At 41.9% G+C, this 25,998-nt stretch overlaps 2 protein-coding genes across 4 annotated transcripts in view; one reads left to right on the plus strand and one right to left on the minus strand.

Moving 5' to 3' along the window:
• Positions 1-1,773, plus strand: part of GINS1 (GINS complex subunit 1) — a 35,658-nt gene extending 33,885 nt beyond the window's left edge. For both annotated transcript variants that reach the window (XM_073557481.1, XM_073557480.1), the window contains exon 7: positions 1,064-1,773. In XM_073557481.1, the coding sequence (XP_073413582.1) occupies positions 1,064-1,132 (69 nt within the window). In that variant the 3' untranslated portion in view covers positions 1,133-1,773. The remainder of the gene's footprint in view (positions 1-1,063) is intronic.
• The window catches only part of NINL (ninein like), a 232,276-nt gene continuing 207,760 nt past the window's right edge, over positions 1,483-25,998 (minus strand). For both annotated transcript variants that reach the window (XM_073557474.1, XM_073557475.1), the window contains 5 exons: positions 21,679-21,792; positions 20,186-20,299; positions 10,723-10,935; positions 9,976-10,089; positions 1,483-5,579 (listed from right to left, as the gene is read on the minus strand). In XM_073557474.1, coding sequence (XP_073413575.1) covers positions 5,388-5,579; positions 9,976-10,089; positions 10,723-10,935; positions 20,186-20,299; positions 21,679-21,792 — 747 coding nt within the window. In that variant the 3' untranslated portion in view covers positions 1,483-5,387. The remainder of the gene's footprint in view (positions 5,580-9,975; positions 10,090-10,722; positions 10,936-20,185; positions 20,300-21,678; positions 21,793-25,998) is intronic.

Consider the following 25,998-nt stretch of genomic DNA (forward strand, 5'->3'; position numbering starts at 1 on the left):
AAAATAAAATGATCCCTTGATATCTGTGATCCGATGTCTTATACGCATAGCGTTGACTGACTGCATTAACGCTACTCCATAATCCAATTGCGCTAACAGTGCCAGCCCGATGAACACTGCAGACCGTGTCCGAGGGTCCATCACAGAATGACAGCATATCGCTAGCGCATCCTGCTTATGACAAGCGTTAGCGATGCGCTCGGTAATGGCAGCGTTAACAGATGCATTACATCGCGTTAATACCGTGGTGTAACGCAATCCGTTAAACGGACTGCCTAAATGCTATGTGAACCCAGCCTTAGCCTACATTTTTCTGGAATGAGCATTCATTGCCTTATAAGTGGTTTCATGCCTTTTAATCTGTATTTGCTATGCACTTAACTTACGCAGTCCACTGGGACGTTTACATTCAGTGTAACCTACATATCAGGCTTAGCCCTTCTGTATAATTTAAACACCAAGGCATGGTTATAATTTAATCTCATATGCTTCCGGCATCATTTATTTGTGCAATATATTGTGATATTTGTAATGACTTGCTAGTGGAATTTCCATACACAACTAATGTAAGAGCCTCCTGGCCCTCTCCCCATATACTCTGTGTGTTTGCTTAACTGAGAGTCAGCAGTCCGAGTCTCTACTTTTACTGTCAGTGTATGGAACCCAGTGGGTCAACTGCTGTAGATCTAGCAGTTCTCTGAATGCTGAGCTCTGTATAACCCCGCCCACACCACTGATTGGCAGCTTTGTGTACACCGTACAAGGGCAGAAACCTGCCAATCAGTGGTGGTGGCACAGTTATAGAGTGCATTAATATAAAGGGATACATTGTAGCAGGTTTATTAATCTTCCAGTGATAAAATCACTTTGCAGATTATCAAAACTGTACCAAGCCGCGCAGTAAAGGATATCACTGGAATTAAGGTCTCTGTCCCTATGCGGCAAAATCCTTGCGACAGATTCCCTTTAAATGTCAAGATGTGTCCTGAGAGAATGTAAAGTCCAGATGCTTATTGAACATGAGCCTCCTCATTGTTTTACTTTCCTTCTTTTTATCTTACAGCATTTCTTGCCCAGATGGAAATGTGAACAGCTCATCCGGCAAGGCGTCCTGGAGCACATATTGTCATGAGCTCCTCTATACTGGATTTATGGACCTCGTGGATTTATTTTATGTGTATAGTAACATGTAAATATGGATTTATACTTTGAATCAATCAGTTTATATAACATTCTTGGTTTATGTGGACAGAGGAGGCCAACAATGTGCCGGGGAGTGATTACAGTGCGCTCATTGTATAGTGCACTGCCCCCCGACAAAGAGCGGCTGCAGGGAGAACAAAACGTCATGTTTTCTCTGCAGCCAGTGCTCCAGTAAGACAGCTATAAAGAATTTAACTGCTGTTTACCTGCAGATTTCCCTTACACCTGCAGGTAAATAGCATTTCTGGACATAAGGAAAAAAAATACAAAATTACTTAATTGATTTCCAATTTTTATTAACATCCTTGTCATCAAAATGATTATCAGGTCTCTGTAACGCTGTTACATTTAAGTCCAACCTTATTTTTGGTATCTGCGGTATAAATATACACACATTTTACATATAAAACTGTACATATTTTATGAAATGTATACAGCTGGCCAAGAACAGCATATTTACAGACATGGTTCTATACACGCTGGTGACATGAACTATTCAATAAATTCCTTAGCATGTTAAGAACGTCAAATGATTTCTTACCTTTAATAAAGGTGTAATTCAGAATATCAGACATGGTATCATTGGGCCTAGTAGGCAGCAGACGGGGATTGTACAAGCAAAGGTGCGACTGCTGCGTTAGTGCACAATATTGCACACAAAGCAAAATATATAACAATGTGGCTGATTATTCAAGAGAAGGCCAGAGTGGTACCAGAAGAAAAACTGCCAACCTGGCTGCGTTTCCAGATAAAAAAAAAAAAACATATAAAGTTCATTCCTTTTATTTGATCGTAAGGCGGGAGTGAAAAAATTGGTGCAGAGGCGCTGTCCTGTTTCTCCTCTTGTACCAATACTGAGCCTCATGTTCTTGCAAGTCTGTGAAGGGAGTCTGCCGTACAACAGATTATCCTCCTACAATACCCACAGGCTTCAAAGTGGTGTGCCTATGTACAACCATAGGAGAGCACCTAAGTTAGTGCTAGCTGTTATCAGGATGTCGTCTATGTTGGGCGCTGATTTATTCAGGGATTTTCTACTATAGATTCAAGGTTCAGCCCTCCTAACCGAGCACTGTTTTCTTTGGCATAGGACAATGTCCAGGTTCTCCCAATAACACAGCAGTATGGAGGCCATACTGTATCAGGGTTACACTTTTTCATTTTATAAAAGCGTATAGTAAGGGCTTTGCAAAAGCTGCAGTCTGTATTGTTTCACAAGTGACCAACGTTTCGGCCACACGGCCAGCTGCATTGTGTGAAGGCACCATAATGACTATTAAAAGAAATCTGTCACCAGATTTTTGCCACCTGATCAGAAAGGAGCTTAATGTAGGGACGGAGAACCTGATTCCAGTGATGTCACTGGGCTGCTTAGTGTAGTTTTGATTTAAATCATAGTTTTATCAGCAGCAGATTATCACTAGAGGACTGCCTAGCCCCGCCCCCACTGCGGATTGGCAGCTTTTTATGAGCACAGAAAGCTGCCAATCGGTGATGTGGGCGGGGTTATACAGAGCTCAGCTTTCAGAGAATCACTGGATCTGCAGCAGTGAAAACAAGTGTGAAATCAGTCTCTGCCCCTACATTATGCTGCTCTAAAGGGGGTAACAAAAACCTGGGGACAGATTCCCTTTATGATCAGCCGATTACCGCCCTGTGTAAAGATGCCAGCAATTAACTAATGAAAGAGCAAAACCATTTGATCAGGCAATTGGATTGTTTGCCAGCATTAAAAAAAAAAAATCTTTTGCAAAAGCAAATCGCCGCGTGTAAATGCTGCCAATAACATGATGTATGGGGACCGGGTGATAGATGGCAAAATGTGCTTGTTTAGCACTGCATTTAGTTTAGTGCATTATTTTGCTGCAGTTTACCAGAGAACATTGTAGTTGTACCACAATAATGGCTACAAAAGCACCGCACCTGCAGCATGTGAACACGGCATAAATGCGGTATGTGTATTGCACTGTAGTCAAAGATTGGGTCAGAACTTTTGTATAAATTGTTTTATAGGAAGTTACAGCTAGCATTTTTTTTTCTTTTGGATGCAGTAGATTGAATTATTATTGTATAGGGGAATAGCAGCACACCAAAAAAGGCACAGAACGGAATGTTTTACATTTTAGACCTGAAATCCCCCCACAAAAAAAAAAAAAAAAATTACATCTCAAAGTGAGGCAGGCTCTGAATAAGAGATGTGTGGAATGTCTTTCTTGGATGAAAGAACTGCAGTTTGTCCGCTTGCACCAGTATATGAGGCAATGGAACGGTCACAACGCAGTCCTCTCTATCCACTGCACATTTGACTACGGTGTCCTTTCTCCCATGGACAGTAGTCCTTTCCACTCTCTCTGGGTCCTTATACAGCCCAGTGATCCATCCCTTCATAGACTGGTACAAATGGACATTCTTTTTTTCATCTAATAAAGACACTCTACACAATCCTATTCTCAGCCTGACAAAGGGTACAGTACCCGACAAGGTGATATACTTCACTTTGCGGTGTAACAAATTTTTGGATATGAGGGTACAAAATTAAAACCTATCAAAAATCTTCCAATTTGTGCCTATTCTTGGTGTGCTATTCCCTTATACAATATTAATTGTCTGACCAGGGAAGGAGCAATGTGCCAGCACCAATTAAATAAGCACGCCTTTTCTTCCTTGCAACGTAAATTGGAGGTTGATGACCCTTCCATGTGCAGATGGTTGAATTATTTCTGCTATTCATATACACTTCTTTCTAGAGGTATACTTTCTGTATAGCCAAGATTGACACTCCACAGTCATTGCCCTGTTAGTAGATGCTTAGGACGGCAGTACATGTCCGTTTTGCACGAGGGGGTTTTGGCTATAACACGTACCTTTTCTAGTCTATGCGACTTTTCACATGTCTGTTTTTGCGGACTCTGTGCAACAGCCATGTCTTTTTTACCTGCATCAAAAAAGCGCCATTACACATCTATGGGTCAATAAAAATCGGGCATAACAAAACACTGACATCTGAATGAGGCCTCAGGCTGGATCTGGACTCAATTTGTGTCCACACTCAGGAGGTACGCAGCCAACAGTGGCCACAGTCACGATAGATGCCTCTATCTGTCCACCATACAGACCTATTGTATAGGGACTTACAGTGGGAAAAGCGCCAGCTGTATAGCATAGGCTAGTTGCCCAGACACAGTGTGCACCCTAGCTTTAGATATGGCTGATTTCGGTAGGGCCAGATGACGATCTAAGTTGTTTGGTGGTGTCACTGATGGCAAATGTTGGCTGGTCACAGGTTAGATGTTAGAGGCATCTGGTAGTGGCTTACTCGACTCCCCCCATTGATAACACATGCATGCTCCACTGAACACAGGACTGAGGTATGTGGAGAAACAGTATTTGGTCAAGTAAGTGTTGGCCCTCCTCTAAAGTGTAAGTAGACCTTTATTAAGAAGCAGTAAGTATGGAGATATTCTTCCCTAACAATACATTTAGAGGAGAAATAATCCATATTTCCAAAATCTGACCCTTCCTATGAGAATCCTAGGTTAGTTCCAGTGCAGACATTTGCATGAGGCTTTACAATAACTTTCATTGCAGGGGAAAAAAAAAAAATCTTTAGAGACATGTAACATTTGGACCAGTTCAAAGAATTAACATAGTGTTTTACCCTTATAGTGCAAAATAAAAGGATCCCACCCACATTTCGGCAGACATAACCCTTTCATTACTGGAAAGTGAAATCCGATGACTAGAGTTGTATACAGCCAGTCACATAACTGCATTCAGTACAAAATTGGTTAATAGAATGGATTAAGGAAAGGGGACCTGCTCTGTATACCATGCCTGGAATATCAGGCTACACGGCAGCCATTGTGGGGTAGTGCATAGACTGGCATAGTCCTCCATAACTCTTAGTGTCCAGCAGGCAGCTGCCAGAGTAGCAGGGTATAATATGACATGTGCGGTCCTACACCAGAAACAAGAAGTTTGTGAAGAGTCCAAGCTGTGCGAATTACCCGTGTGATTGTCTTCTGGTATGATGTGCGCCATTTGTACAACTCCTGAATTGCTCAAAGCTTTTCATTGCTGGAATTCCATAGAAACAAGAGGCTACAGCTGGAAGCCATGGTGCGGCGTGGTCCTCCCGAATAGTATCAGGAGCCCAGCCCCGACAGGCTAGTGCACATACAGCATCAGATGGCCACAGAGGCAGGGGCAATTTTCTTCACAACTTTGGTTAATGCTGCAATCTTCTCCTCAAGAAAATAGTTCTTCTTCTCTGCACTCTTCTGCCGCTGTTCTGTCACTTGCAGCGCCTTCATCAGCTGGGCGTTCTCCACATACAGATCTTTTAGAAGTAAGTCAGATTTGGCATTTTTCTCCAGCTGAATAGAGATATGAGGAAAGAAGAAGCATGAAACATTCACACTATATACAGATGATTGCAAAGTAAAGCAGAGATCCATATAGCTCTGCAGGCAATCACTCTGCTGCTAACACATGCATGTTAAGTGGTCGAGGGCAGCGCCAGGGTTAGTTACGGTAGATCTTTTGTACCCTTCTACATATCAAAGGACATAATATTAGTAGATTCTGTCAATAACAACCAATGCTGTTGACCAAATCTAGTATCTAATACTATATAATAGAGTTGAGCGACTTTGGTCGGATCGGGTTTCGTGAAATCCGACAAACAAAATTTGTTTCAGATGAAACTGGTCCGACTAGGGCAAAAAAAAGTCGGCGTTTCGGCCGAAACCCGACCCCAATGCAAGTCATTGGGGAATAAAAGTCGGCATTGAGTGGATGAATGTCATCAGCTCAATGCCAACTTTTATTTCCCATTGACTTGCACTGGGGTCGGGTTTCGGCCGAAACGCCGACTTTTTTTTGCCCTAGTCGGACCAGTTTCATCTGAAACAAATTTTGTTTGTCAGGTTTCACGAAACCCGATCCGACCAAAGTCGCTCAACTCTACAATAACCTTGTACTAACCAATCTAGTACCTCTGGCTGACCTTCTTTGTATTTTCAGGGTGTGTTATGGCGGGTAGCCTGGCAAGCAGTACAACAGAGACACTAGCTTGATGGATCCCTCCCCTGGCACCTTACACCTACATTGACTGCACCACCATGTACACAGTCACCTGTATGCTGTGGTAGGTGCTCATGTATAACATCACAAACTTGTTACACCATTTCCAGTTTTTAATGGAAGTTTCAAATCTAGGTGACCATTAATCCCGTCATGCAGCTTCATGCAGTAAAGTGCTTTCCCAACGTTCTGCAATGCAGATTTACATACACAGCCCTGTATTCTTAAGGGGAGTCTGTCATTACAATCAATCCTCCTAAGCCGTCTATATGCCCATGTAGGTCATAGGAAGTCAAAGTGACCTCCTTGATATCTGCGATCTAATGTCTTATTCCAGAGAAATCCATGTTTTTCTTATATGTAAATAAGCTGTAAAGATAGATGGGCCGGACCTAGATATCCCAGAGAATTTGCTTTTTATTTCTTAAATGAAAGGCGGAGTTAGCACTGTGAGACATGAAGATCAGGACAGCAGACTGTCAGTCATTACATTGCTTACACTGGTAATGCCTCCTTTCATTTAAAATCTCTGGAGGCAGATTCTCAGGGAGATCTACAGCTCAGGCAAAAATTAAGAGACCACTGCAAAATTTTCGGTTTGTCTGATTTTTCTCTTTATAGGTATACCGTATATACTCGTGTATAAGTCGAAATTTTCAGCACTTTTTTTTGTGCTGAAAATGTCCCCTCGGCTTATACACGAGTCATTTCAGCAGAAACCAGCGGCGGCAGGAGCCGGTGGCTGGGAAGTCATACTCACCCTCGTGCCATCACTGAACGTCCCCTGCATCCTCCTTTTCCCAGCGCTGACAGCTCCTTCCTGCCTTCAGCAGTCACATGGTACCGCTCATTAAGGTCATGAATATGGATGCCCATGGGCGTGGAAGCATATTCATGAGCTTAATGAGCGGTACCATGTGACCGCTGAAGGCAGGAAGAAGCTGTCAGCGCTCGGACAAGGAGAATGCAGAGGACGTTCAGTGAGGCACGGGAGGGGTGAGTATGAAGGAGGAGGACTGGGGAAGGACAGGGGAAGCATGGAAGAGGACGGGGGCTGCACAGAGGGCATTGGAAGCATGGAGGAGGACCGGGGTTGCACAGAGGGCATTGGAAGCATGGAGGAGCACGAAGGAGGACAGGGAGCTGAGCCATGTGTACTGGGAGGGGGGAGAGCCACACAGCAGGACGGGGAAATGGTCAAAAGAACAAAAAAAATGCAATGCTTAAAGACCTCAAATAATGCTAAGAAAACAAGTTCATAATCATTTAAAAACAACAATACTAATGTTTTAACTCAGGAAGAGTTCAGAAATTAATATTTTGTGAAATAACCGTGATTTTTAATCACCGCTTTCATGCGTCTTGGCATGCTTTCCACTAGTCTTTCACACTGCTTTTGGGTGACCTTATGCCACTCCTGGTACAAAAATGTAAGCAGTTCTTCTTTGTTTGATGGATTGTGACTATCCATCTTCCTCTTGATTACATTCCAGAGGTTTTCATTGGGGTTCAGGTCTGGAGATTGGGCTGGCTATGACAGGGATTAGATGTGGTGGTCCTTCATCCACATATTGATTGACCTAGCTATGTGGCATGGCGCATTGTCCTGCTGGAAAAACCAGTCCTCAGAGTTGGGGAACATTGCCTGAGTAGAAGGAATCAACTGTTTTTCCAGGATAACCTTGTATGCGACTTGATTCATACGTCCTTTGCAAATATTAACCTGCCCAATTACAGCCTTGATGAAGCATCCCCAGATCATCACCAATCCACCAACAAATTCCACAGTGGGTGCAAGACACTGTGGCTTGTTCGCCTCTCCAGGTCTCCGTCTAACCATTAGTCAACCAGGTGTTGGGCAAGGCTCAAAATTAGACTTGTCAGTGAAGATTACCTTATTCCAGTCCTCTATGGTCCAATCCTTATGGTCTTTGGCAAACTTCAGCCTGTTTCTCCTTTGCATCTCTTTTATGAAAGACTCTTTTTTTTATACCTTTATATGCCTTGAGCCCTGTCTCTAGGAGCCTGTTACGAACTGTTCTTGCCGTGCACTTCACCCCAGCTGCCATTTGCCATTTTTTTAGTAAGTCACTTGTTGTCATCCTGCGGTTGCTGAGTGACATTTGAATAAGAGGACTGTCATCCCGATCAGTGGAGTGTCGCTTTCGCCCTCTACGACTTTGTTGTCCCCATTGTCTGCCGCTTGACCTTGTTGTAATGGCCTGCTGTCTTAGAAATTTTAAGGATGGAGGCAACATGCCGCTCACTGTATCCCTCTGCTAGTAAAGCCAGAACTGAGCCATTTTCCACACTCAAGACTTTTCTTTTCAACTTCTTTGGCATGGTTAAAAGTTTTTCACTTTTTCATTCCCATTACTTCTGGGATATTACTAGCACTTATTTTGTCATCCAGCGTGTCCTATTACTAGAGGATTGTGAACACCACAGCTGGATTTTTTATACTTTCCTTAGTTAAATAAGATTTGGTTCAGGTGATCACCTAATCAGAAGCACATTAAGTAGAATGAGGTGTACTCTGGTTGGAATTCAACTGACACTGGAATGGAATGGCTGTCAGACATGTAGAGAAGCTGATTTTTATAAAACTGTGCAGTGGTCTCTTAATTTTTGCTAGAGCTGTATGTCCTGCCCATAGATCTTAACAGCTCATTGACATATTAAGAAAAATATGGATTTCTCTGGAATAAGACATCAGATCGCAGATATTGAAGTATCATTTTATTTAACTTTCTATGACCTGCATGTCCACATAGACGGACTAGGGGGATTGATCCTACCGACCGATTCCCTTTACGACCTATGACGTATAGGTACATAATAAATCGCCTCCCAGTTTGTTGCACACTACGGCGATGAATTCGCAAATTTTCTGGTACATGTCAGCTGATGAACGCAGCTGACATGTGCTCCTAACAGCAGCGGGTGTTAACATGTTAAATTCCGCTGTCAGTCTCTGAAAGCGGCATTTAACATTATTGCGCCGGAAACGCATCATTAGGTCCTCCCATGTCACATGACCGTGGGTCGCCATGATGACTGTGGGTTTGCAGGAGACCCTTGTGGTTCTCATTGCCGGATAGTTATGAGCGCCAGCGATCACAACAGGTGATCATTTTAGTTACACAGGCGGTCGGATGAAGACTATGAAGCAAGTAAAGAAAAATTATTTTTTTTTTACAAATATTTAAAAAAAATACAAATATTACAGTCACCCCCCTTTTGCCCCATTCAAAATAAAACATTTAAAAATACATATTTGGTATCGCCGCAGTGAGAATCTTGACCTATCAATATATAAAAATAATCCAATAATTAAATGGCTTCACGAGAAAAAAAATCAATATGCCAAAAAATTTTTGACAAGTCAGTTTTACCATTTAGTGAACATGGTAAAAAGTAAACTGTGGAATTGCACTTTTTTTGCAATTCCACCACACTTTGAATTTCATTCCCGTTTACGATATGGTAAAACCAATGGCGTCATTCAAAAGTAAAACACATCCTGAAAGAAACACGCCCTCACATTGCCATATTGACGGAAAAATAAAGTTAGGAGAAGAGGAGCAAAAAAACGAAAACTCAAAACTCGAAAAACCCAAAGTTGTGAAGGGGTTAAAAAGTTAATGCAACAGTGTCAGCCCACAAGTGAACAGCAGGGTCACTTACCTGCTCATTCAACTGGTTAACTTTTTCTTGCAACATTACCCGGACGTTTTTCAGATTCATTTCCACATCTTGCATTCGTTCTTCCATCCTACGGAGGAGCTTCTCGTGTTCCTCCTGCATAAATAACGCACATTAAACAAGGATGTTCTAGCATCTTATTGAAATGGTTATAGAGGTTTTCTGTTCTCGACAAGCCAATGTAAAGCAGCAAGTAAGTTAACTGAAGGCAATCACTAAAATTAGTAAACATCTTCACATTTCAAGGAATCCCAGCAGCAAGCTCCCCAACGAGGGGTTTAAACACTAAAGTGAAGTATACTTTTGCTCCAAAATAATGCTAACTCTATTGGACGTTTTTATTTCACACATTCACGAGTCAGACGGGGTTTATTTGGACTCATTAATTAGAATGTCCAAAACTGACCAAAGTAAAACATGCATCTGTTGGTCGGACATGTAAAAAGAAAACTATAGAACACAATGAATCATTCTGTGGTCTGTTTAAAATAGATGAAAACGGTGAATAAAGTGGAACTGTATATTGTATCTAAGCTGAAGTGCATGGAGTCTAGCATCTGCTTAGAATAGATATGTATAACAATGTATAAGTTTATGGGAAGATTTGTAGAGTGGACAGTGCTACCATTAATAGGGGCAGCGATTCTGGTTGGTGGAGGGTGGTCTTCTCAGCAATTTTGTTGAAATATGTAAATAGATGAACATTCCCTAGACACACTGCTGTTGTACCTGCTGCATGGCCAGTTGGCAGTTAGTCTGCTCAGCATGAAACCTCATCCTCTCCTGTAGCTGCTGCACTCTCTGCTGTTCTTCCAGGAGCCGCTTCTGTAACTGAGCGAGCTGCTCCCTGGGCACCGCACCGCACACCTTCTCATTGAGCTGTTGGACTTCTCGCATGTGCTGAGCTTGGGCGAGGGTCAGCTGGCTGGTGGCATCTAATAGCTGGAAAGATACAATTGAATGCCAGAAATGTGAGTGAAATATATGTGCTGCAGATTTATACGATTACGAAACACAGGGGTTAACACAAAGGGCCTACACTTTCTTGCTTTCTCACAGTTTCCCCTGTTCATTTATCACACGTAGGCCTTATTCAGACTGTTTTTCATTTGTGTAAAAAAAAACAAAAAAAAAAAAGACCAATTTTCATTAGTGTGCTAGATCAGACTTTCACCAGTATTTGGTCAGTGTGTCAGTTTTTAGCATGAGTAATTTTCAGGTATGCAATTTATTTTTATTTTATTTTTTTAAGTTCTAGGGTGGGAGTGAATTGATTGGCAGTAGCCAGTGCAGCGGGCAGGTCAGTAATGTGTGGCTGACGTACAGGTGAACCACCTCTTGCCTGCCAGCATCTGCGGCTCTTCCTTTGATTGGCTGGCCTGGTGGAATGGAGTGATGTACATGTGACATGTCAGACCGGATAATCAAACTGAGACGCGCGGATGACTGGATGTAAGCAACATTCTCAAGGAGATTGTGCGACGGCCACAGATTAATGACCCGGCCGCTGGTCTGGATCCTGTTTCTTCTATCCATTCCAATGGTAATCTTGGACAGCATATGCGCTACACACTGCAGCCATCTTTGTACTGTCTGTGATTTTCACCGATACAAGTTTATGATTCTGTGATTGTCATTGTGATACAGTTAAGAAAAAAATACGGACATGTCTCTGCAATGTTTTTGCGTTTTATAAAGGTCTTCAAAAAAAATCAGTGACATGTAAACAGCTCCATAGACTATAATGGGTACGTGTTCTAACCATGAAAACCACGGGCAGAACATGTACCTAAAATGCAGACATCTGAATTTGGCCTAAAATAGCGGAAAAGCTATGAAGAAAAAGCAGTTACTTTAAAGATTCCAGAACAAATTACTCTACACTGTTTAATTAACTGGACATAATCATGCAAATTATAGCCAAATCACAGTTCAGATCATAAAGCAATTTGTCAGACTTAATCGAATACTTTTTTATAAGCAGATGTCGAGGAGCAGAATTCTCTGATTAGGAATCATTCCCATTTGATTTTTTTTAAAGACCATCTCAGTTATTGCCGTTGAATTCCCATACCACACATTTTGTTGCAGAAGTTTCTGCGGCTGAAAACCAGTTCCATTCATCCAAATGCAGTTGTTTCAGATGAATAGCAGTCACAGAAATTTCAACAAAATCTGTAGCGTCGGATATACTCATTCCTGATCCTATTGGATGTATTAGGCCAGGGTCACACTTGCAAGTGCAATGCGAGAAACTCGCACTAGTCTCTCGCCTCAATACCCGGGCACTGCCGCTGGCACTCGGGACCGTACGGCTGCATGTCTTTCTATGCAGCTGAACGCTCCGGTCTGAACCGCTGGCGGCAGTGCCGGGTATTGAAGCGAGTTTCTCACATTGCACTCGCAATTGTGACCCCCGCTTTAAGAAAACCCATCAAGAATTGCGTGCACTCTCACCTATGATTAAGAGTCTGCCTCATCCCTTTCTTATGAAAGATACAGTTATGTGCAAAATAATGGCAGTGTGTTTAAAACAACCGAGAAAATGCTCAATCCTGAGAATTGCATTTATTTCCATATACACAAAAGGCACTGGGAGCTGCACATTCAATTCCAAATGAAAAAATATCAATTTTTAAAACAAAAATGAAGAAAAAGTAATAGGCTGCACAAAAAAATAGCAGTGACTTTATTTACAAATTCGGATATTTACAGTATAAACTGAAATTTGTTTCCAGCTTTTCTGTTAAATCACCAACATAATATTTAGTTATTGTATATACTTGAGTATAAGCAAAGTTTTCCAGCACCTTTTTTCTGCTGATAAAGCCCTCCTCGGCTTATACTGAGTGAGGGTCCCACAAGATGGAGGGGGGAGTGCTGGAAGTGAATAGTCATTTCTCTTTAATAGCGGGCACAGTAGTTTCAGCCGCCAGCTTCTTGCAGCGGCTGGATGATCACGTATGCTCACTACTTAAGGAAATTATTATTCACTGCTGTTCACTCCCATGGGAGTGGAGAGCAGTGAATATTCATTCCGTTTAGTAGCGGGCACACATGAAAGTCCGGCTGCTGCTAACACCAGGGCTGTGGAGTCGTAGAGTCGGAGCTCATTTTGGTGGAGTCGGTATAAAATGGACCGACTCCTAAAATATATAATAAATTGGGTACAGTAGTTCAATGCAGAATGTGCTGAATATTTTTTCATAGGAATTTGGGAAAGTTATGAAATGTCCTATAAATGGCTGTTCTATTCCTGATCTAAGGCTACATTCACACACAGCGTTTTTTGAGGATAAGTTTTTCAGCTGCAAAAGCAGATCAGCTTTTTAAAAAACCGCATCACCTGAAAGGTTTGAGCTCATAGATAATGTTTTCAATAGCAAAAGCAGATTAGAAAAACGCCACACAAACTGACATGCTCATTCAGCCCAAAAATGGATCCTCACAAAACAATGTGTCTGAATGTCATATCTGGAAACCCACTGACTTTGCTGGGATGCCCAGAGTCACTGTATTTTACTGCAAAAAACTGATCCGCAAAAACGCTGTGTGTGAATCATGGCCGTAGCCATCGAGGGGCAGGGGCACACACCTATCAAAACTCACTTTTATGCTGCAGTGCTCCCGTCCTGCATCGGCTCCAGACTGCAGGGGGCAATCTCCCCTCCTCTGTCCTGTCTTCACCAGAGAGAGGAGGGGGAGGGGTGCCTGCTCTGCACAGGATCCGATTCCTGGGCCCCGAGCTGTATAAAGTTGTGCACACGCTGCAGCTGGCAATAAGAGATAGTCTGCAAGAAGGACATGCTGGAAATCTGATTGGAAAAGTGAGGACATTGGTTATTGCCGCCAGAACCCCTAAAATTGATTCCATCTTGAAGAGACATGCTGGGAAAGGGGCAATTGTCGATCAAGCCACTCGGTGGGGCAGCACTTATTTAATGATTGAGCGATTGCTTGAACTAAAACCGTTTCTTATAGATATGACGAACCCTCAGGTAACCCTAAATGAAGGTCAATGGACACAGGTGGCTGAATTGAAGGAATTGCTTAATCACCCATTTACCGTGACTAAAAAATTACAAGCTGAGGATTTAACTCCTGGCATTTTCATAAGAGAGTGGAAGAACTTGCTATTTTGCCTGTCCCAAAGAGGTGGTTTAATCGCAGATGGCATTTCTGCTTCAATGAAACGGAGAGAGACACAGCTATTGGAAAATAAAATTTTTCTGGCAGCTGTTTATGTGGACCCGAGTCATCGTATACTGCTTGATGATCAACAGCTTACCAAAGGAAAAGAAGCTCTGACTGAGGTAGCAGTTAGGATAAGTGGCCTACAGGACTGCCAGGCGCAAGAGGACTTGGGTCCTGACAGTGCTAGCTACTGCTGCCATATCTTCATCCTTATCAGATGAGGAGTTTGACTTTGACAAGTATTTGGATGACATGGAGCAGGCAAAGCGTTGCCGCAAGGAAAAAAGATTTCACTCCGTCTCCTATAGCAAGCAGATTGACCATATTTCAGCAAAATGTTTCACTTGCTCTCAAAAAAACAGAAAAATTCAACCGTTCATCAAAACTGACTGTGCACGAGGCAATTCCTTTATACCCGGAAATTGTTAGAGATGCTGCCCATGTGGTTACAGCTTTGCCTCCAACCCAAGTTAGTGTAGAGAGGTTGTTCTCTAGCCTAAATATTATTAGGTCAGATTTGAGGTCATCTATGACGGAGGATCTGATGGAGGCAATTCTATTTCTTAGAACAAATTCATAGACTGCACAAATGTTATTTAGAAATACATTTAGGAAAAATTGGGTTATTTGATACATATTCCTTGAAAAAGGATACTCTCAAACAGTATTAAATCATGCAAATGAGGACTACTAGAGAGTCATTTTGAGTCCTAAAAAATAAATAGTACTCAATCATGTGCCATAAAGGACCAAAATAAATGATCCATATCTTTATTTCACAATACAAAATCACCAACAATAATTCACAAGTTTATAAAATGTAAATAGTACATGAACAGGCGGGCAGCTTCATAACCATATATGCAATGGTAAACCTCACAATCATGGATAGACAAATATTTCCACTCATGAGATACATATAAATTTTACAGCAAAAAGTGCAAAGTGCATCATATCCTAGGATACATGTCCATTAAAGCACGGCTCAGGGGGAGGGAGATACAGAAAAGTTTTTTATAAAAAAAACATTTTTAAAATGCAAGCTGACAAGGTACTATAAGGCTCATGTGATAACAAAAAATTTGCCCATTAAGGATCAACATGGCCAAAGTATATGAAAAAACCCTATTCCACCATAAGAACTAAGTAATGCTTACCCATAATGGATGCGTTTACCAGAGCGCAGGTGCCCCGACGCGCGTTTCCCTGTGGCTTCCTCTGGAGCCCACAGCGAAACACTGTAAAAATTATATGTATCTCATGAGTGGAAATATTTATCTATCCATGATTGTGAGGTTTACCATTGCATATATGGTTATGAAGTTGCCCGCCTGTTCCTGTACTATTTACATTTTATAAACTTGTGAATTATTGTTGGTGATTTTGTATTGTGAAATAAAGATATGGATCATTTATTTTGGTCCTTTATGGCACATGTTTGAGTTATGTATTTTTTAGGACTCAAAATGACTCTCTAGTAGTCCTCATTTGCATGATTTAACAAATGTTATTTAGTATGTTTTTGTTGAAAACTGTTTTTTTCCACTTACATAGTTTATTACATAGTGTGATATATACACATACACTATATATATATGTGTGTTATCGATAGTACATAGTGTATTACATATTTCCAGTTATTACAGTTTTGTGTTCTAAAGTTGTAGTCCAATAAATAGATATTATGTTCTATCTAAATATCTTGATTATTGTATCATAAAAATGATTAAATGTCTGATGTTCACATTGTACTACAATAAATTTTTCACTTAAATATAAGCAATATATGTGGGAGTCGGAGTCGTGGAGTTGGAGTCGGTGTAAGGGAAATTGAGGAGTCCAAGTCGCAGGTTTGGCTTACCGACGCCACAGCCCTGGATAACACTGTGCCCGCTACTACAGGGCAAGGATTATTCACTGCTCTCCATGCACACAGTCCCAGCATCGAGAGCAGCGAGTATTCTGGCAGCTGTGCTCTGCTTGTAAGCAGCATATGACATCACTGCCATGTGCTGCTTACAAGCATAAATCAGCTGCTGGCACCGGGACAAGATGCTGCGAGGGAGCGCAGGAAGGCAAGTAGGATGGTTTATTTTTTTTACTGTTTTTTTTTTTTTTTTTTATGGGGGTCATGCATATCAAGATAGGGATGAAGGGACAATGTATACCAGACTTATACTCGAGTCAAGTTTTCCCAGTTTTTGTGGTAAAATTAAGTGCTTCGGCTTATATTTGGATTGTCTTATACTCAAGTATATAACCTTTATTTCTAATTACTGCTTTATATCTGTGCGGCATGGAGCCAACTAACATTGACACCTGTGAACAGATATTCCAGCCCTGGCTGGCTGAACTACATTCCACAGTTCTTTTGCAGTCTTAGATTTTGTATCAAAAACATCATTTTTGATGTCACTCTACAAATTGTCAATCGGATTGAAGTATGGTGATTGGGCTGGCCACTTCATAACATCAATCTTGTTGGTCTGGAACCAACTGCTGAAACACCCACATCAAGGGCATTTCTTCTTCAGCATAAAGCAACATGACCTCTTCCAGTACTTTGATATATTCAAACTGATCCATGGTGTCTGTTATGCGATAAATGGGCCAACTCCATGGTATGAGAAACATCCCCAAACCTTTATGCTTGCACCTCCATGTTTTACAGAGTACTGTAGTTTGGGTCGTCTCACAAACTGTCTGCGGCATTTAGACTAAATAAGAACAATCTTGGTCTCATCTGGCCATATAATGGTGCGCCATTTTTCTTTAGGTCAATGTGTTCTTCAGCAAACTGTAATCTTTTCAACATGTCTGTTTTCAGCAATGGTAGTTTACGAGGTTTTCTTGTAAATAGTTTGGCTTCACGTAGGCGTCTTCTGATGGGTGCAGGACTCACAGGTAACTGAAGTTCTTCTTTGATCTCCCTGGCGCTGATTATTGGATGCTTCTTAGAGATTCTTGTGATTTTATGATCTATGCGGATGGTAGCATTTCTTTTCCTACCATGTGTTTCGGGTTGTGTTTGACATTTTAAAGCACTGGAAAGCTTTTCCTCTGAGCAGCCAATTATTTTCTGCAGTTTTTTTATGGTTTGCCCTCTCCAATCAATTTCATGATCAAAGTTCTCTCTCCACTGGTACAATGTCTTTTTTTTTTTTTCTTTTTGCCATGTTTACTAAAATACTAAAACTGACTATTATGATTCTCCAAGCCATTACGAGTTCGCAGATACCAAATATTAAGGCTGTGTGCCCACACTGCGTTTTTTAAGTGTTTCCGCAGCGTTTTTAGACGCGCGATTCTGCCGCGGAAACGCTTAAGAAAAGCATCCCATGTAATCATAATTGAAAACGCACATGTTGTGCTAATGGTGCGTTTTTTTCCGCTGCGGAATCGCTTAGCGGGAAAAAGGCAGCATGTTCATTAATTTTGCGGAAACGCACACGTTTTCGCTTACATACAATTGTATTGCAAAAACGCATAGGAAAACGCATGCTAAAATGCCCCAGGAAGAGGGTGTGGGTTTCCGCTCAGAAATATTCTGCTTCAAAAGCGCAACGTGGGCACATAGCCTAAGCTACAGAACCATATGAACCAGTACATGAATCCAGCTCAGAAAGGCATCGGGACCGACACCAGAGGCTCTAAGCACCAGCTCCTAGTAGATACAGCAGTTGATCAAGACTCAAGATCCAGATATCAATTATATATAAATATTTTTTTTATTTTTACATGCTTCCTTAGGAGACTTAAAGCTGCAGAATCGATCATCTGCTATTGATGGCCAGCCACTGGGTGATGCTCATAGCAGATCAGCAAATGACAAGCACAGGGGACTCCTGCAGATCCCCCGATTGTCATGCCAACCCATCAGCACCCAGCGATGATGTGATGGGCTGATGTGATGGGCATGCGGATGGGCGGGATTAGTGACGAGATTTCGGCACGGCCATGTTAAATGCTACTGTCTGAGATTAACAGCTGCATTTAACATGTTAACAGTTATTTATTTTTTTACTCATTTATATAGCACCATTAAATTCCACAACGCTTTACAGACATTATTGGCACTGATGGGGCTCACAAACTAAGTCCCCTATCAGTATGTCTTTGGAATGTGAGAGTAAACCGGAGGACCCAGAGGAAACCCACGCAAACACGGGGAGAAGATACAAACTCCTTGCAGATGTTGTCCTTGGTGGGATTTGAACCAAGGACCCCAGCGCTACAAGGCTGCAGTGCTAACCACTGAGCCACCGTGCCTCCCTACAGTTGCTGGTAGATCGCGATTCCACCCACGTCAGCTGATAAAATCAGTTATGTGCCAGAAAACATGCAAGCTCAGTGCCAGAGCCCGCATGAACACGATCTATGACATATATATATATATATATACACACATACACAGTACAGACCAAAAGTTTGGACACACCTCATTCAAAAGAGTTTTCTTAATTTTCATGACTATGAAAATTGTAGATTCACTCTGAAGGCATCAAAACTATGAATTAACACATGTGGAATTATATAATTAACAAAAGTGTGAAACAACTGAAAATATGTCTTATATTCTAGGTTCTTCAAAGTAGCCACCTTTTGCTTTGATTACTGCTTTGCACACTCTTGGCATTCTCTTGATGAGCTTCAAGAGGTAGTCACCGGAAATGGTTTTCACTTCACAGGTGTGCCCTGTCAGGTTTAATAAGTGGGATTTCTTGCCTTATAAATGGGGTTGGGACCATCAGTTGTGTTGTGCAGAAGTCTGGTGGATACACAGCTGATAGTCCTACTGAATAGACTGTTAGAATTTGTATTATGGCAAGAAAAAAGCAGCTAAGAAAAACGAGTGGCCATCATTAGTTTAAGAAATGAAGGTCAGTTAGTCCCAAAGCGCAGTGGCAAAAACTATCAAGCGCTACAAAGAAACTGGCTCACATGAGGACCGCTCCAGGAAAGGAAGACCAAGAGTCACCTCTGCTGCGGAGGATAAGTTCATCCGAGTCACCAGCCTCAGAAATCACAGGTTAACAGCAGCTCAGATTAGAGACCAGGTCAATGCCACACAGTTCTAGCAGCAGACACATCTCTACAACAACTGTTAAGAGGAGACTTTGTGCAGCAGGCCTTCATGGTAAAATAGCTGCTAGGAAACCACTGCTAAGGACAGGCAACAAGCAGAAGAGACTTGTTTGGGCTAAAGAACACAAGGAATGGTCACTAGACCAGTGGAAATCTCTGCTTTGGTCTGATGAGTCCAAATTTGAGATCTTTGGTTCCAACCATCGTGTCTTTGTGCGAAGCAGAAAAGGTGAACGGATGGACTCTACATGCCTGGTTCCCACCGTGAAGCATGGAGGAGGAGGTGTAATGGTGTGGGGGTGCTTTGCTGGTGACACTGTTGGGGATTTATTCAAAATTGAAGGCATACTGAACCAGCATGGCTACCACAGCATCTTGCAGCGGCATGCTATTCCATCTGGTTTGCGTTTAGTTGGACCATCATTTATTTTTCAACAGGACAATGACCCCAAACACACCTCCAGGCTGTGTAAGGGCTATTTGACTAAGGAGAGTGATGGGGTGCTACGCCAGATGACCTGGCCTCCACAGTCACCAGACCTGAACCCAATCGAGATGGCAAAAGGGCTAACAAGTGCTAAGCATCTCTAGGAACTCCTTCAAGACTGTTGGAAGACCATTTCCGGTGACTACCTCTTGAAACTCATCAAGAGAATGCCAAGAGTGTGCAAAGCAGTAATCAAAGCAAAAGGTGGCTACTTTGAAGAACCTAGAATATAAGACATATTTTCAGTTGTTTCACACTTTTTTTTGTTAATTATATAATTCCACATGTGTTAATTAGTAACATTAGTGATGTTAAACTGCTACTATTTTGCACAAAACTGTACATGTTGCAATAATTTCAGTCCAAATCTTACGTTGCTCTTCCTTCTTTAATTTTTGTATGCATTTTTACTAAGTATTCGAGTACCTTATCATGAGATTCATCCAGATCCGATTTCAGCTCATCATAGTGCCCCTTCCAGTTCTGGCATTCCTCCCGAACTTGCTTTAATGCATACTTCAGCTCTTCTATTTGACTCGCCTAAAAAATTCATAATACATGCTCAACAGATGGGATCCTGTTTATTACAATGGGAATCGTATTGGATTTTCACACCGAATATAAATGTCACCAGAGGTCTGAATGAGTTCTTGTTAAAATATAGATAAAATATGATCTTTTTATACTATAATCCACAGGTTTATAATTACATATGAGAAATAATATACATACATTATCAAATAGAAAGGATTCTCTTGATAATATGCATTATATGTTAGGTTAAATTGTGTCAGTATGTCATCTAATATACTCAGTTGATCAAACGTAGATATAGTTCAAGCTAAGCTAAATAAAATGAATGTGAACAAAGCCCTGGTCCCAGATCTACGGCACCCAAAGGTTATTAAGGAACTTGGCTCAGTTATTGCTGTGCCCTTAATTTTTATAGTTATTCTCTAGTGACTGGCACCGTACCAAGCGACTGGTGCAAAAACCACAAGGGTGCTCATTTTCTTTCCCAGGTAATTATAGACTAGAAAGCTTATCGGCCATCCTTCTATTCCATGAGAACTATTAAAGGGAACCTGTCACCAGGTTTTTCCATATAAAGTATGGCGAGCACCTGTAAGCCTCCGTTACAACATACTAGAATGCTGCATGTATGTCACCAATTCACTACGCTTAACACAAAAATAGTTTTTATCTTACGGTGCAGTCCGGTCTGATAGGCAACACTGGTCTTCATCCAGTGACTACTCTCTTCTTGCGGTCGCCATCCTTCTTGATGTGTGGATGACACGTTATGTCATCCACACAGTGTCCTCCATAGAGTTTCTGAGCAAGTGCACTTCTCTCTGTCCTACCATTTTCTTTCCACCGTACAGAGCCATCAAAAGGTAAAAAAAAAAACACTTACACTAACCTCAAGGCATACCTCATCACATCCTTTGATCCCTGCCGCTCTCATAAGGAACCAGGACTTCCAGCTCTGATGAGACCAGGGACAGTACCGCCAAAGCACGCGCGAGCAACGTTACGGTGCACAACATGACATCATAACGTTGTGACCTTTCATGTGCTCACGCAGAACCGGACTCCTGGCTCAGTGTGATAGGCTTCAGCACAAGGGGCAGGGATCAGAAGACGTGACGATGCCCGGATGGGCGACTGTGAGGAGTGGAGGTGCCGGAGATGTGAGCAGTGAGGCAAGTATAAGGATTTTGTATTTTTTACATATTACGTTTATTAAACTCTGGGGTCTGTAAAGTATTAAATTCATGGAGAACAACATTTCCACAAATGAAATTTCCTGTGAAAAACGCGTGAACAGACAAATTGGAGTTTTGCGTGATCAGCTCATTTCTTGTGTAAATGCTATGTGGTTGCGGTGGAGCGTGGCTTTAGCAAATCAGGCTTACCTGCTCTGTGGTTTCTTTAAGTAATTTGGACACAGCCTGGCACTGATCCTCCAAAGATTGCTTCACTTGCTTTAATGATGAGATTTCTTCTTGAAGGGTCGCCATAACTAAAAGCTGTAATATTCAGATAACCTTCAGTACATTATTTAAATATTTTGCCAGAACAGTCAAACAGTTTTACAAAAATGTATCTTCAAGTAGTCCACAGAAGGGAATAACTTATACATGTTGGCTAACTCTTGAGCCCTTCATCTGGCGATTTTATGTTTGTGTTTTTGATTTTGTCTACCCCTTTTCCAATAGCCATAACTTTTTTTTATTCTTACTTTGACATAGTGAAAAACACACAGTTCTGCAATGGTCATGTGGTTTTCATTTTTTTGCCATTCATTGTGCAGTAAAAAAAGTGTCCTAGAACCAGGATTCTGCAGTTTGGTATGATTGCAGGCCTGGAGGTTGGATTCCCACCAGTCAGACTATGATGGAATGACAGAACTAACCTAAGGATAGGCATCAATGTCAAGTCAACGAGAACACATTTATTAAAGTTTCACTAAAGAAAAATATATTCTCTGTTTAACCAACAACCACATTTTATATTTTAAGCCTCAAAATACATTTTGAACCTTTTACTGCTCAACTATCCTTCACTATTGTTGTCCGTGATTAATATGCTCATGTTCCTCAGTAGGAGTTTATACTGTTTGGCCTAGTGGTGGTAACAATTTGCTCAGCTTGTGTTGTGTTTATTGAATCATAGACAGGGTATACAATATACAAACTGACGATGATGAAAACACCATATAACACGTATATGTTCCACAGAGCATTAATGTCAAACAGTGTATGTATACCAGCTGTTTACAGAATAAAACATACTGTCAATTACCTTACATTAGTCTGCGTGTTATTATTCAAATAATAAAGCCTGTCAAACCTCTAAACCTTTACTATAACTACCAAACAACAACTATTTGCAGCATGTGTCCACATAATTAGCTCTTTATCATGCGATATCTCCGTCCTACAACGTAAGGTAAGAGGAATTCCACCTCTCCCATATCTTCTGAAATTTACCCGGGCACCCTCTATTTTGATACAGCGCACACTCGTACGGTATAATTGAATTCACCAATTCAATCCAGGCCCTAAGGCAGGGATCTGAACCCCCCATCCACCGTAGTGCCAGTACCTTCCGTGCCATAAACAATGTCTCCCACAAGAAAATCCCCGTATAGTGTCCCCATGTCTCATCATCCCACACCCCAAACAGACAAACCAATGGCTCAGGGGGAACAGGAATCTGTACCAGGGAGGTTAATAATGATGTCACCTCTTTCCAATAATGTGCTATAATTGGACACTGCCAAATCATGTGAATAAAATCTGCATCTGATGTATGACATCTCAAACACTCCGAAGACTGGAGCCGGCCCATCTTAAAAAGTCAAATATGATTGGTTTATATTATAAAGTTGTATCATTCTGTTGTTAAAGGGAATCTCTCACCCTTTTTTGAGATATCATATAATGATATCATTCAATTGTGTGTCACATAAGGATTCTCTTAGTACTTTTGCTTCCCCCTGACCCCGCACATTTCATGCATAAATACCTTTTTTATATCGGTTCAGATGTATGTAAACTGCCGCTGTCCAGTCCGATGGGCGGGGCTTATTCACCTGCTCCCCCCCTCCCTGTCTTGCTCTACGCAAGAAGAAATGCGTAGAGCAAGACAGGGAGGGGGGGAGCAGGTGAATAAGCCCCGCCCAGCGGACCAGACAGCGGCAGTTTACATACATCTGAACCGATATAAAAAAGGTATTTATGCATGAAAGGTGCGGGGTCAGGGGGAAGCAAAAGTACTAAGAGAATTCTTTTGTGACACATAATTGAATTATATCATTATATGATATCTCAAAAAAGGGGTGACAGATTCCCTTTAATTGACGGAGACACCTTGGTTGGTGACTCCAGAATTTTCTCCCACTCCTCTCCCTGCGCATCAGGGATGAGCCTTTCCCATTTCCCCCTAACCAAGCATATGGCAGATTCCGTCCCCACCGACAGCATGTGTGTATAAAGAGAGCAGATGAGACCCTGGGGACCCTGTGATTTAAGAATGCCTTTCAAGGGTAAAGACGAAATAGCATTATTCTCACCAGCACATCTCATGTACGATTGAATGGCCGATCTCAACTGCAAATATCGGAAGAATTGTGACCTCGGGACATTACACTTAGCTTGTAATTGTTCGAAAGATAATAGTTTACCGCAGTCATATATATCCCTATCGCAGAAACATTGTACTGAGACCAGAATTCGGCAGACGGGTGGAAAAGCAGTGTTGGAAAATAACTATTATTCCATAAGGGCATTTCAGCTATGATATCACTAAATCCAACCACCCTCTTAATCTGTCTCCACATTAATCTTGCCAGACGAAGCATGGGTAGCAGACGTGGGGCATTTACCTTCTCCAATTCCAAAAACACCAGTGGGCAATCAGCATGTGTGGCATGAAGCAGATGGCTCTCAGAGTTAGGAAGATGATCACCGGGCATCAACATGTCCCGCCAGATAATACAGAAAAAAATCCGGCAGTGCTGCCCCCCCCCTTTTTGGCCTTTGTAGAGTGGACAGCTTGAGCTTTGGCCTGGTTTTCCCCCATATAAAGGACGTAATCTGGGAATTAAAATTAGTAAAGAAAGACCTAGGCACCACCACAGCACTATGTTGGAGAAAATAGCTGATCTTAGGGAGTAGTATCATTTTAATTAAATTAATGCGTCCAGCTACAGATAGCGGGAGTTTGCTTCAGATCGTAAATTTGACTTTAACCATCTCCAGCAATGGATATATATTAAGTTGCAGATCAAGCGTGCTGGATTGAGAAATATGAACACCCAGATATTTAAAATGTGGTACAATAGGCAGCAAAGAGAGGGTCTCAAGCCGCGGCATCGGGGTATGAGAAAGAGGCATCAGAGCAGACTTCTCCCAATTTATATACAGGCCGGAATATTTGCTGAATTCATTTATAGTAGCAATCACCCCCGCCAGTGTCTCCTCCGCCCTATCCATAAATATTACCATATCATCAGCATATAGGCCTATGGTATCCACCCGATCCGCTATCTCTATACCCATAATATTAGGGGAAGTTCTCAGGCGAATTGCCAGAGCCTCTATTGCAAGAGCAAAGAGGGCCGGGGAGAGGGGACACCCTTGACGAGTCCCTCTGTGCAGAGAAAAGGACTCGGATATGGAGCCATTTACAATGACAGGGGTCTCAGGTTTCATATACAATGTATTAACTCATTTTAGGAACCTACCCCCAAAACCATATTTCTGCAAGCATGCATGGAGGAAGGGCCACTCAAGGGAATCGAAGGCCTTAGATGCCAATGCCCACTTATTGTCTGGCATCAGGGAGCTGTATTGGACCACCGATTGAACCCTTCTAATATTAATGGAAGTGCTTTTACCGGGCATAAAGCCGGTCTGGTCAGGGTGTATAAGTTCCAAAATAATTGAGTTCAACCTAGTAGCCAAGATTTTTGTAAAAATTTTATAATCCACATTTACGAGAGATATGGGGCGATAAGATCCACAATCTAGAGGGTCCCTCCCTTCTTTCTTAAACACTATTATATTGGCTTCATAGAAGGACTCCGGCATGACCCCCCCAGATCCCCCGGAACACCGACAACAAAAGTGGCGCCGAAATCTCCCGGTATTTCCTGTACAGCTCGATAGGAAACCCATCCGGCCCAGGGGCCTTCCCAGAGGCCATATCCTTCATGGCATCTTCTCTCTCTTCCAAAGTAAATTCAGCATCCATAAAGGCCCGCTGAGAAGTACTCAATGTGGGGAACGTTATATCAGATAGATAGTCCAGACACCCCTGGTTATCAATGTCATTTTTTGAGCCGTACAGTGAACTATAATAATCACGGAAACAACCCATTATTTCTTCAGTTGAGGACACCAATGTACCATCCGAGCTGCAGATCTGTAGTATTGTGTTAGTTGTATTGTGCTGCCGCACCAAATAGGCCAGAAATTTACTAGATTGGTTCCCTAGTTCAAAGTAGGACTGGCGGGTAAAAAATAATTTACGTCTGGACTTAGAATCTATGTGTTGAGTATATAATCTTTGGGCAGTCAACCACTCCACTCTATTACCACTAGTTTGATTGAATATGTAAGCGGCCTCTGAATCTTTCAGTCGTTGCTCTATTTCGTCATCCTCCCCCGACGTCACCCGCTTGATGTAGGAGATCGTAGAAGATAGGCAACCCCTCAAGTATGCCTTAA

Source organism: Dendrobates tinctorius, unplaced genomic scaffold (genome assembly GCF_039654945.1).
Source record: "Dendrobates tinctorius isolate UK_male_01 unplaced genomic scaffold, ASM3965494v1 ptg000250l, whole genome shotgun sequence".
Classification (NCBI taxonomy): Eukaryota; Metazoa; Chordata; class Amphibia; order Anura; family Dendrobatidae; genus Dendrobates; species Dendrobates tinctorius.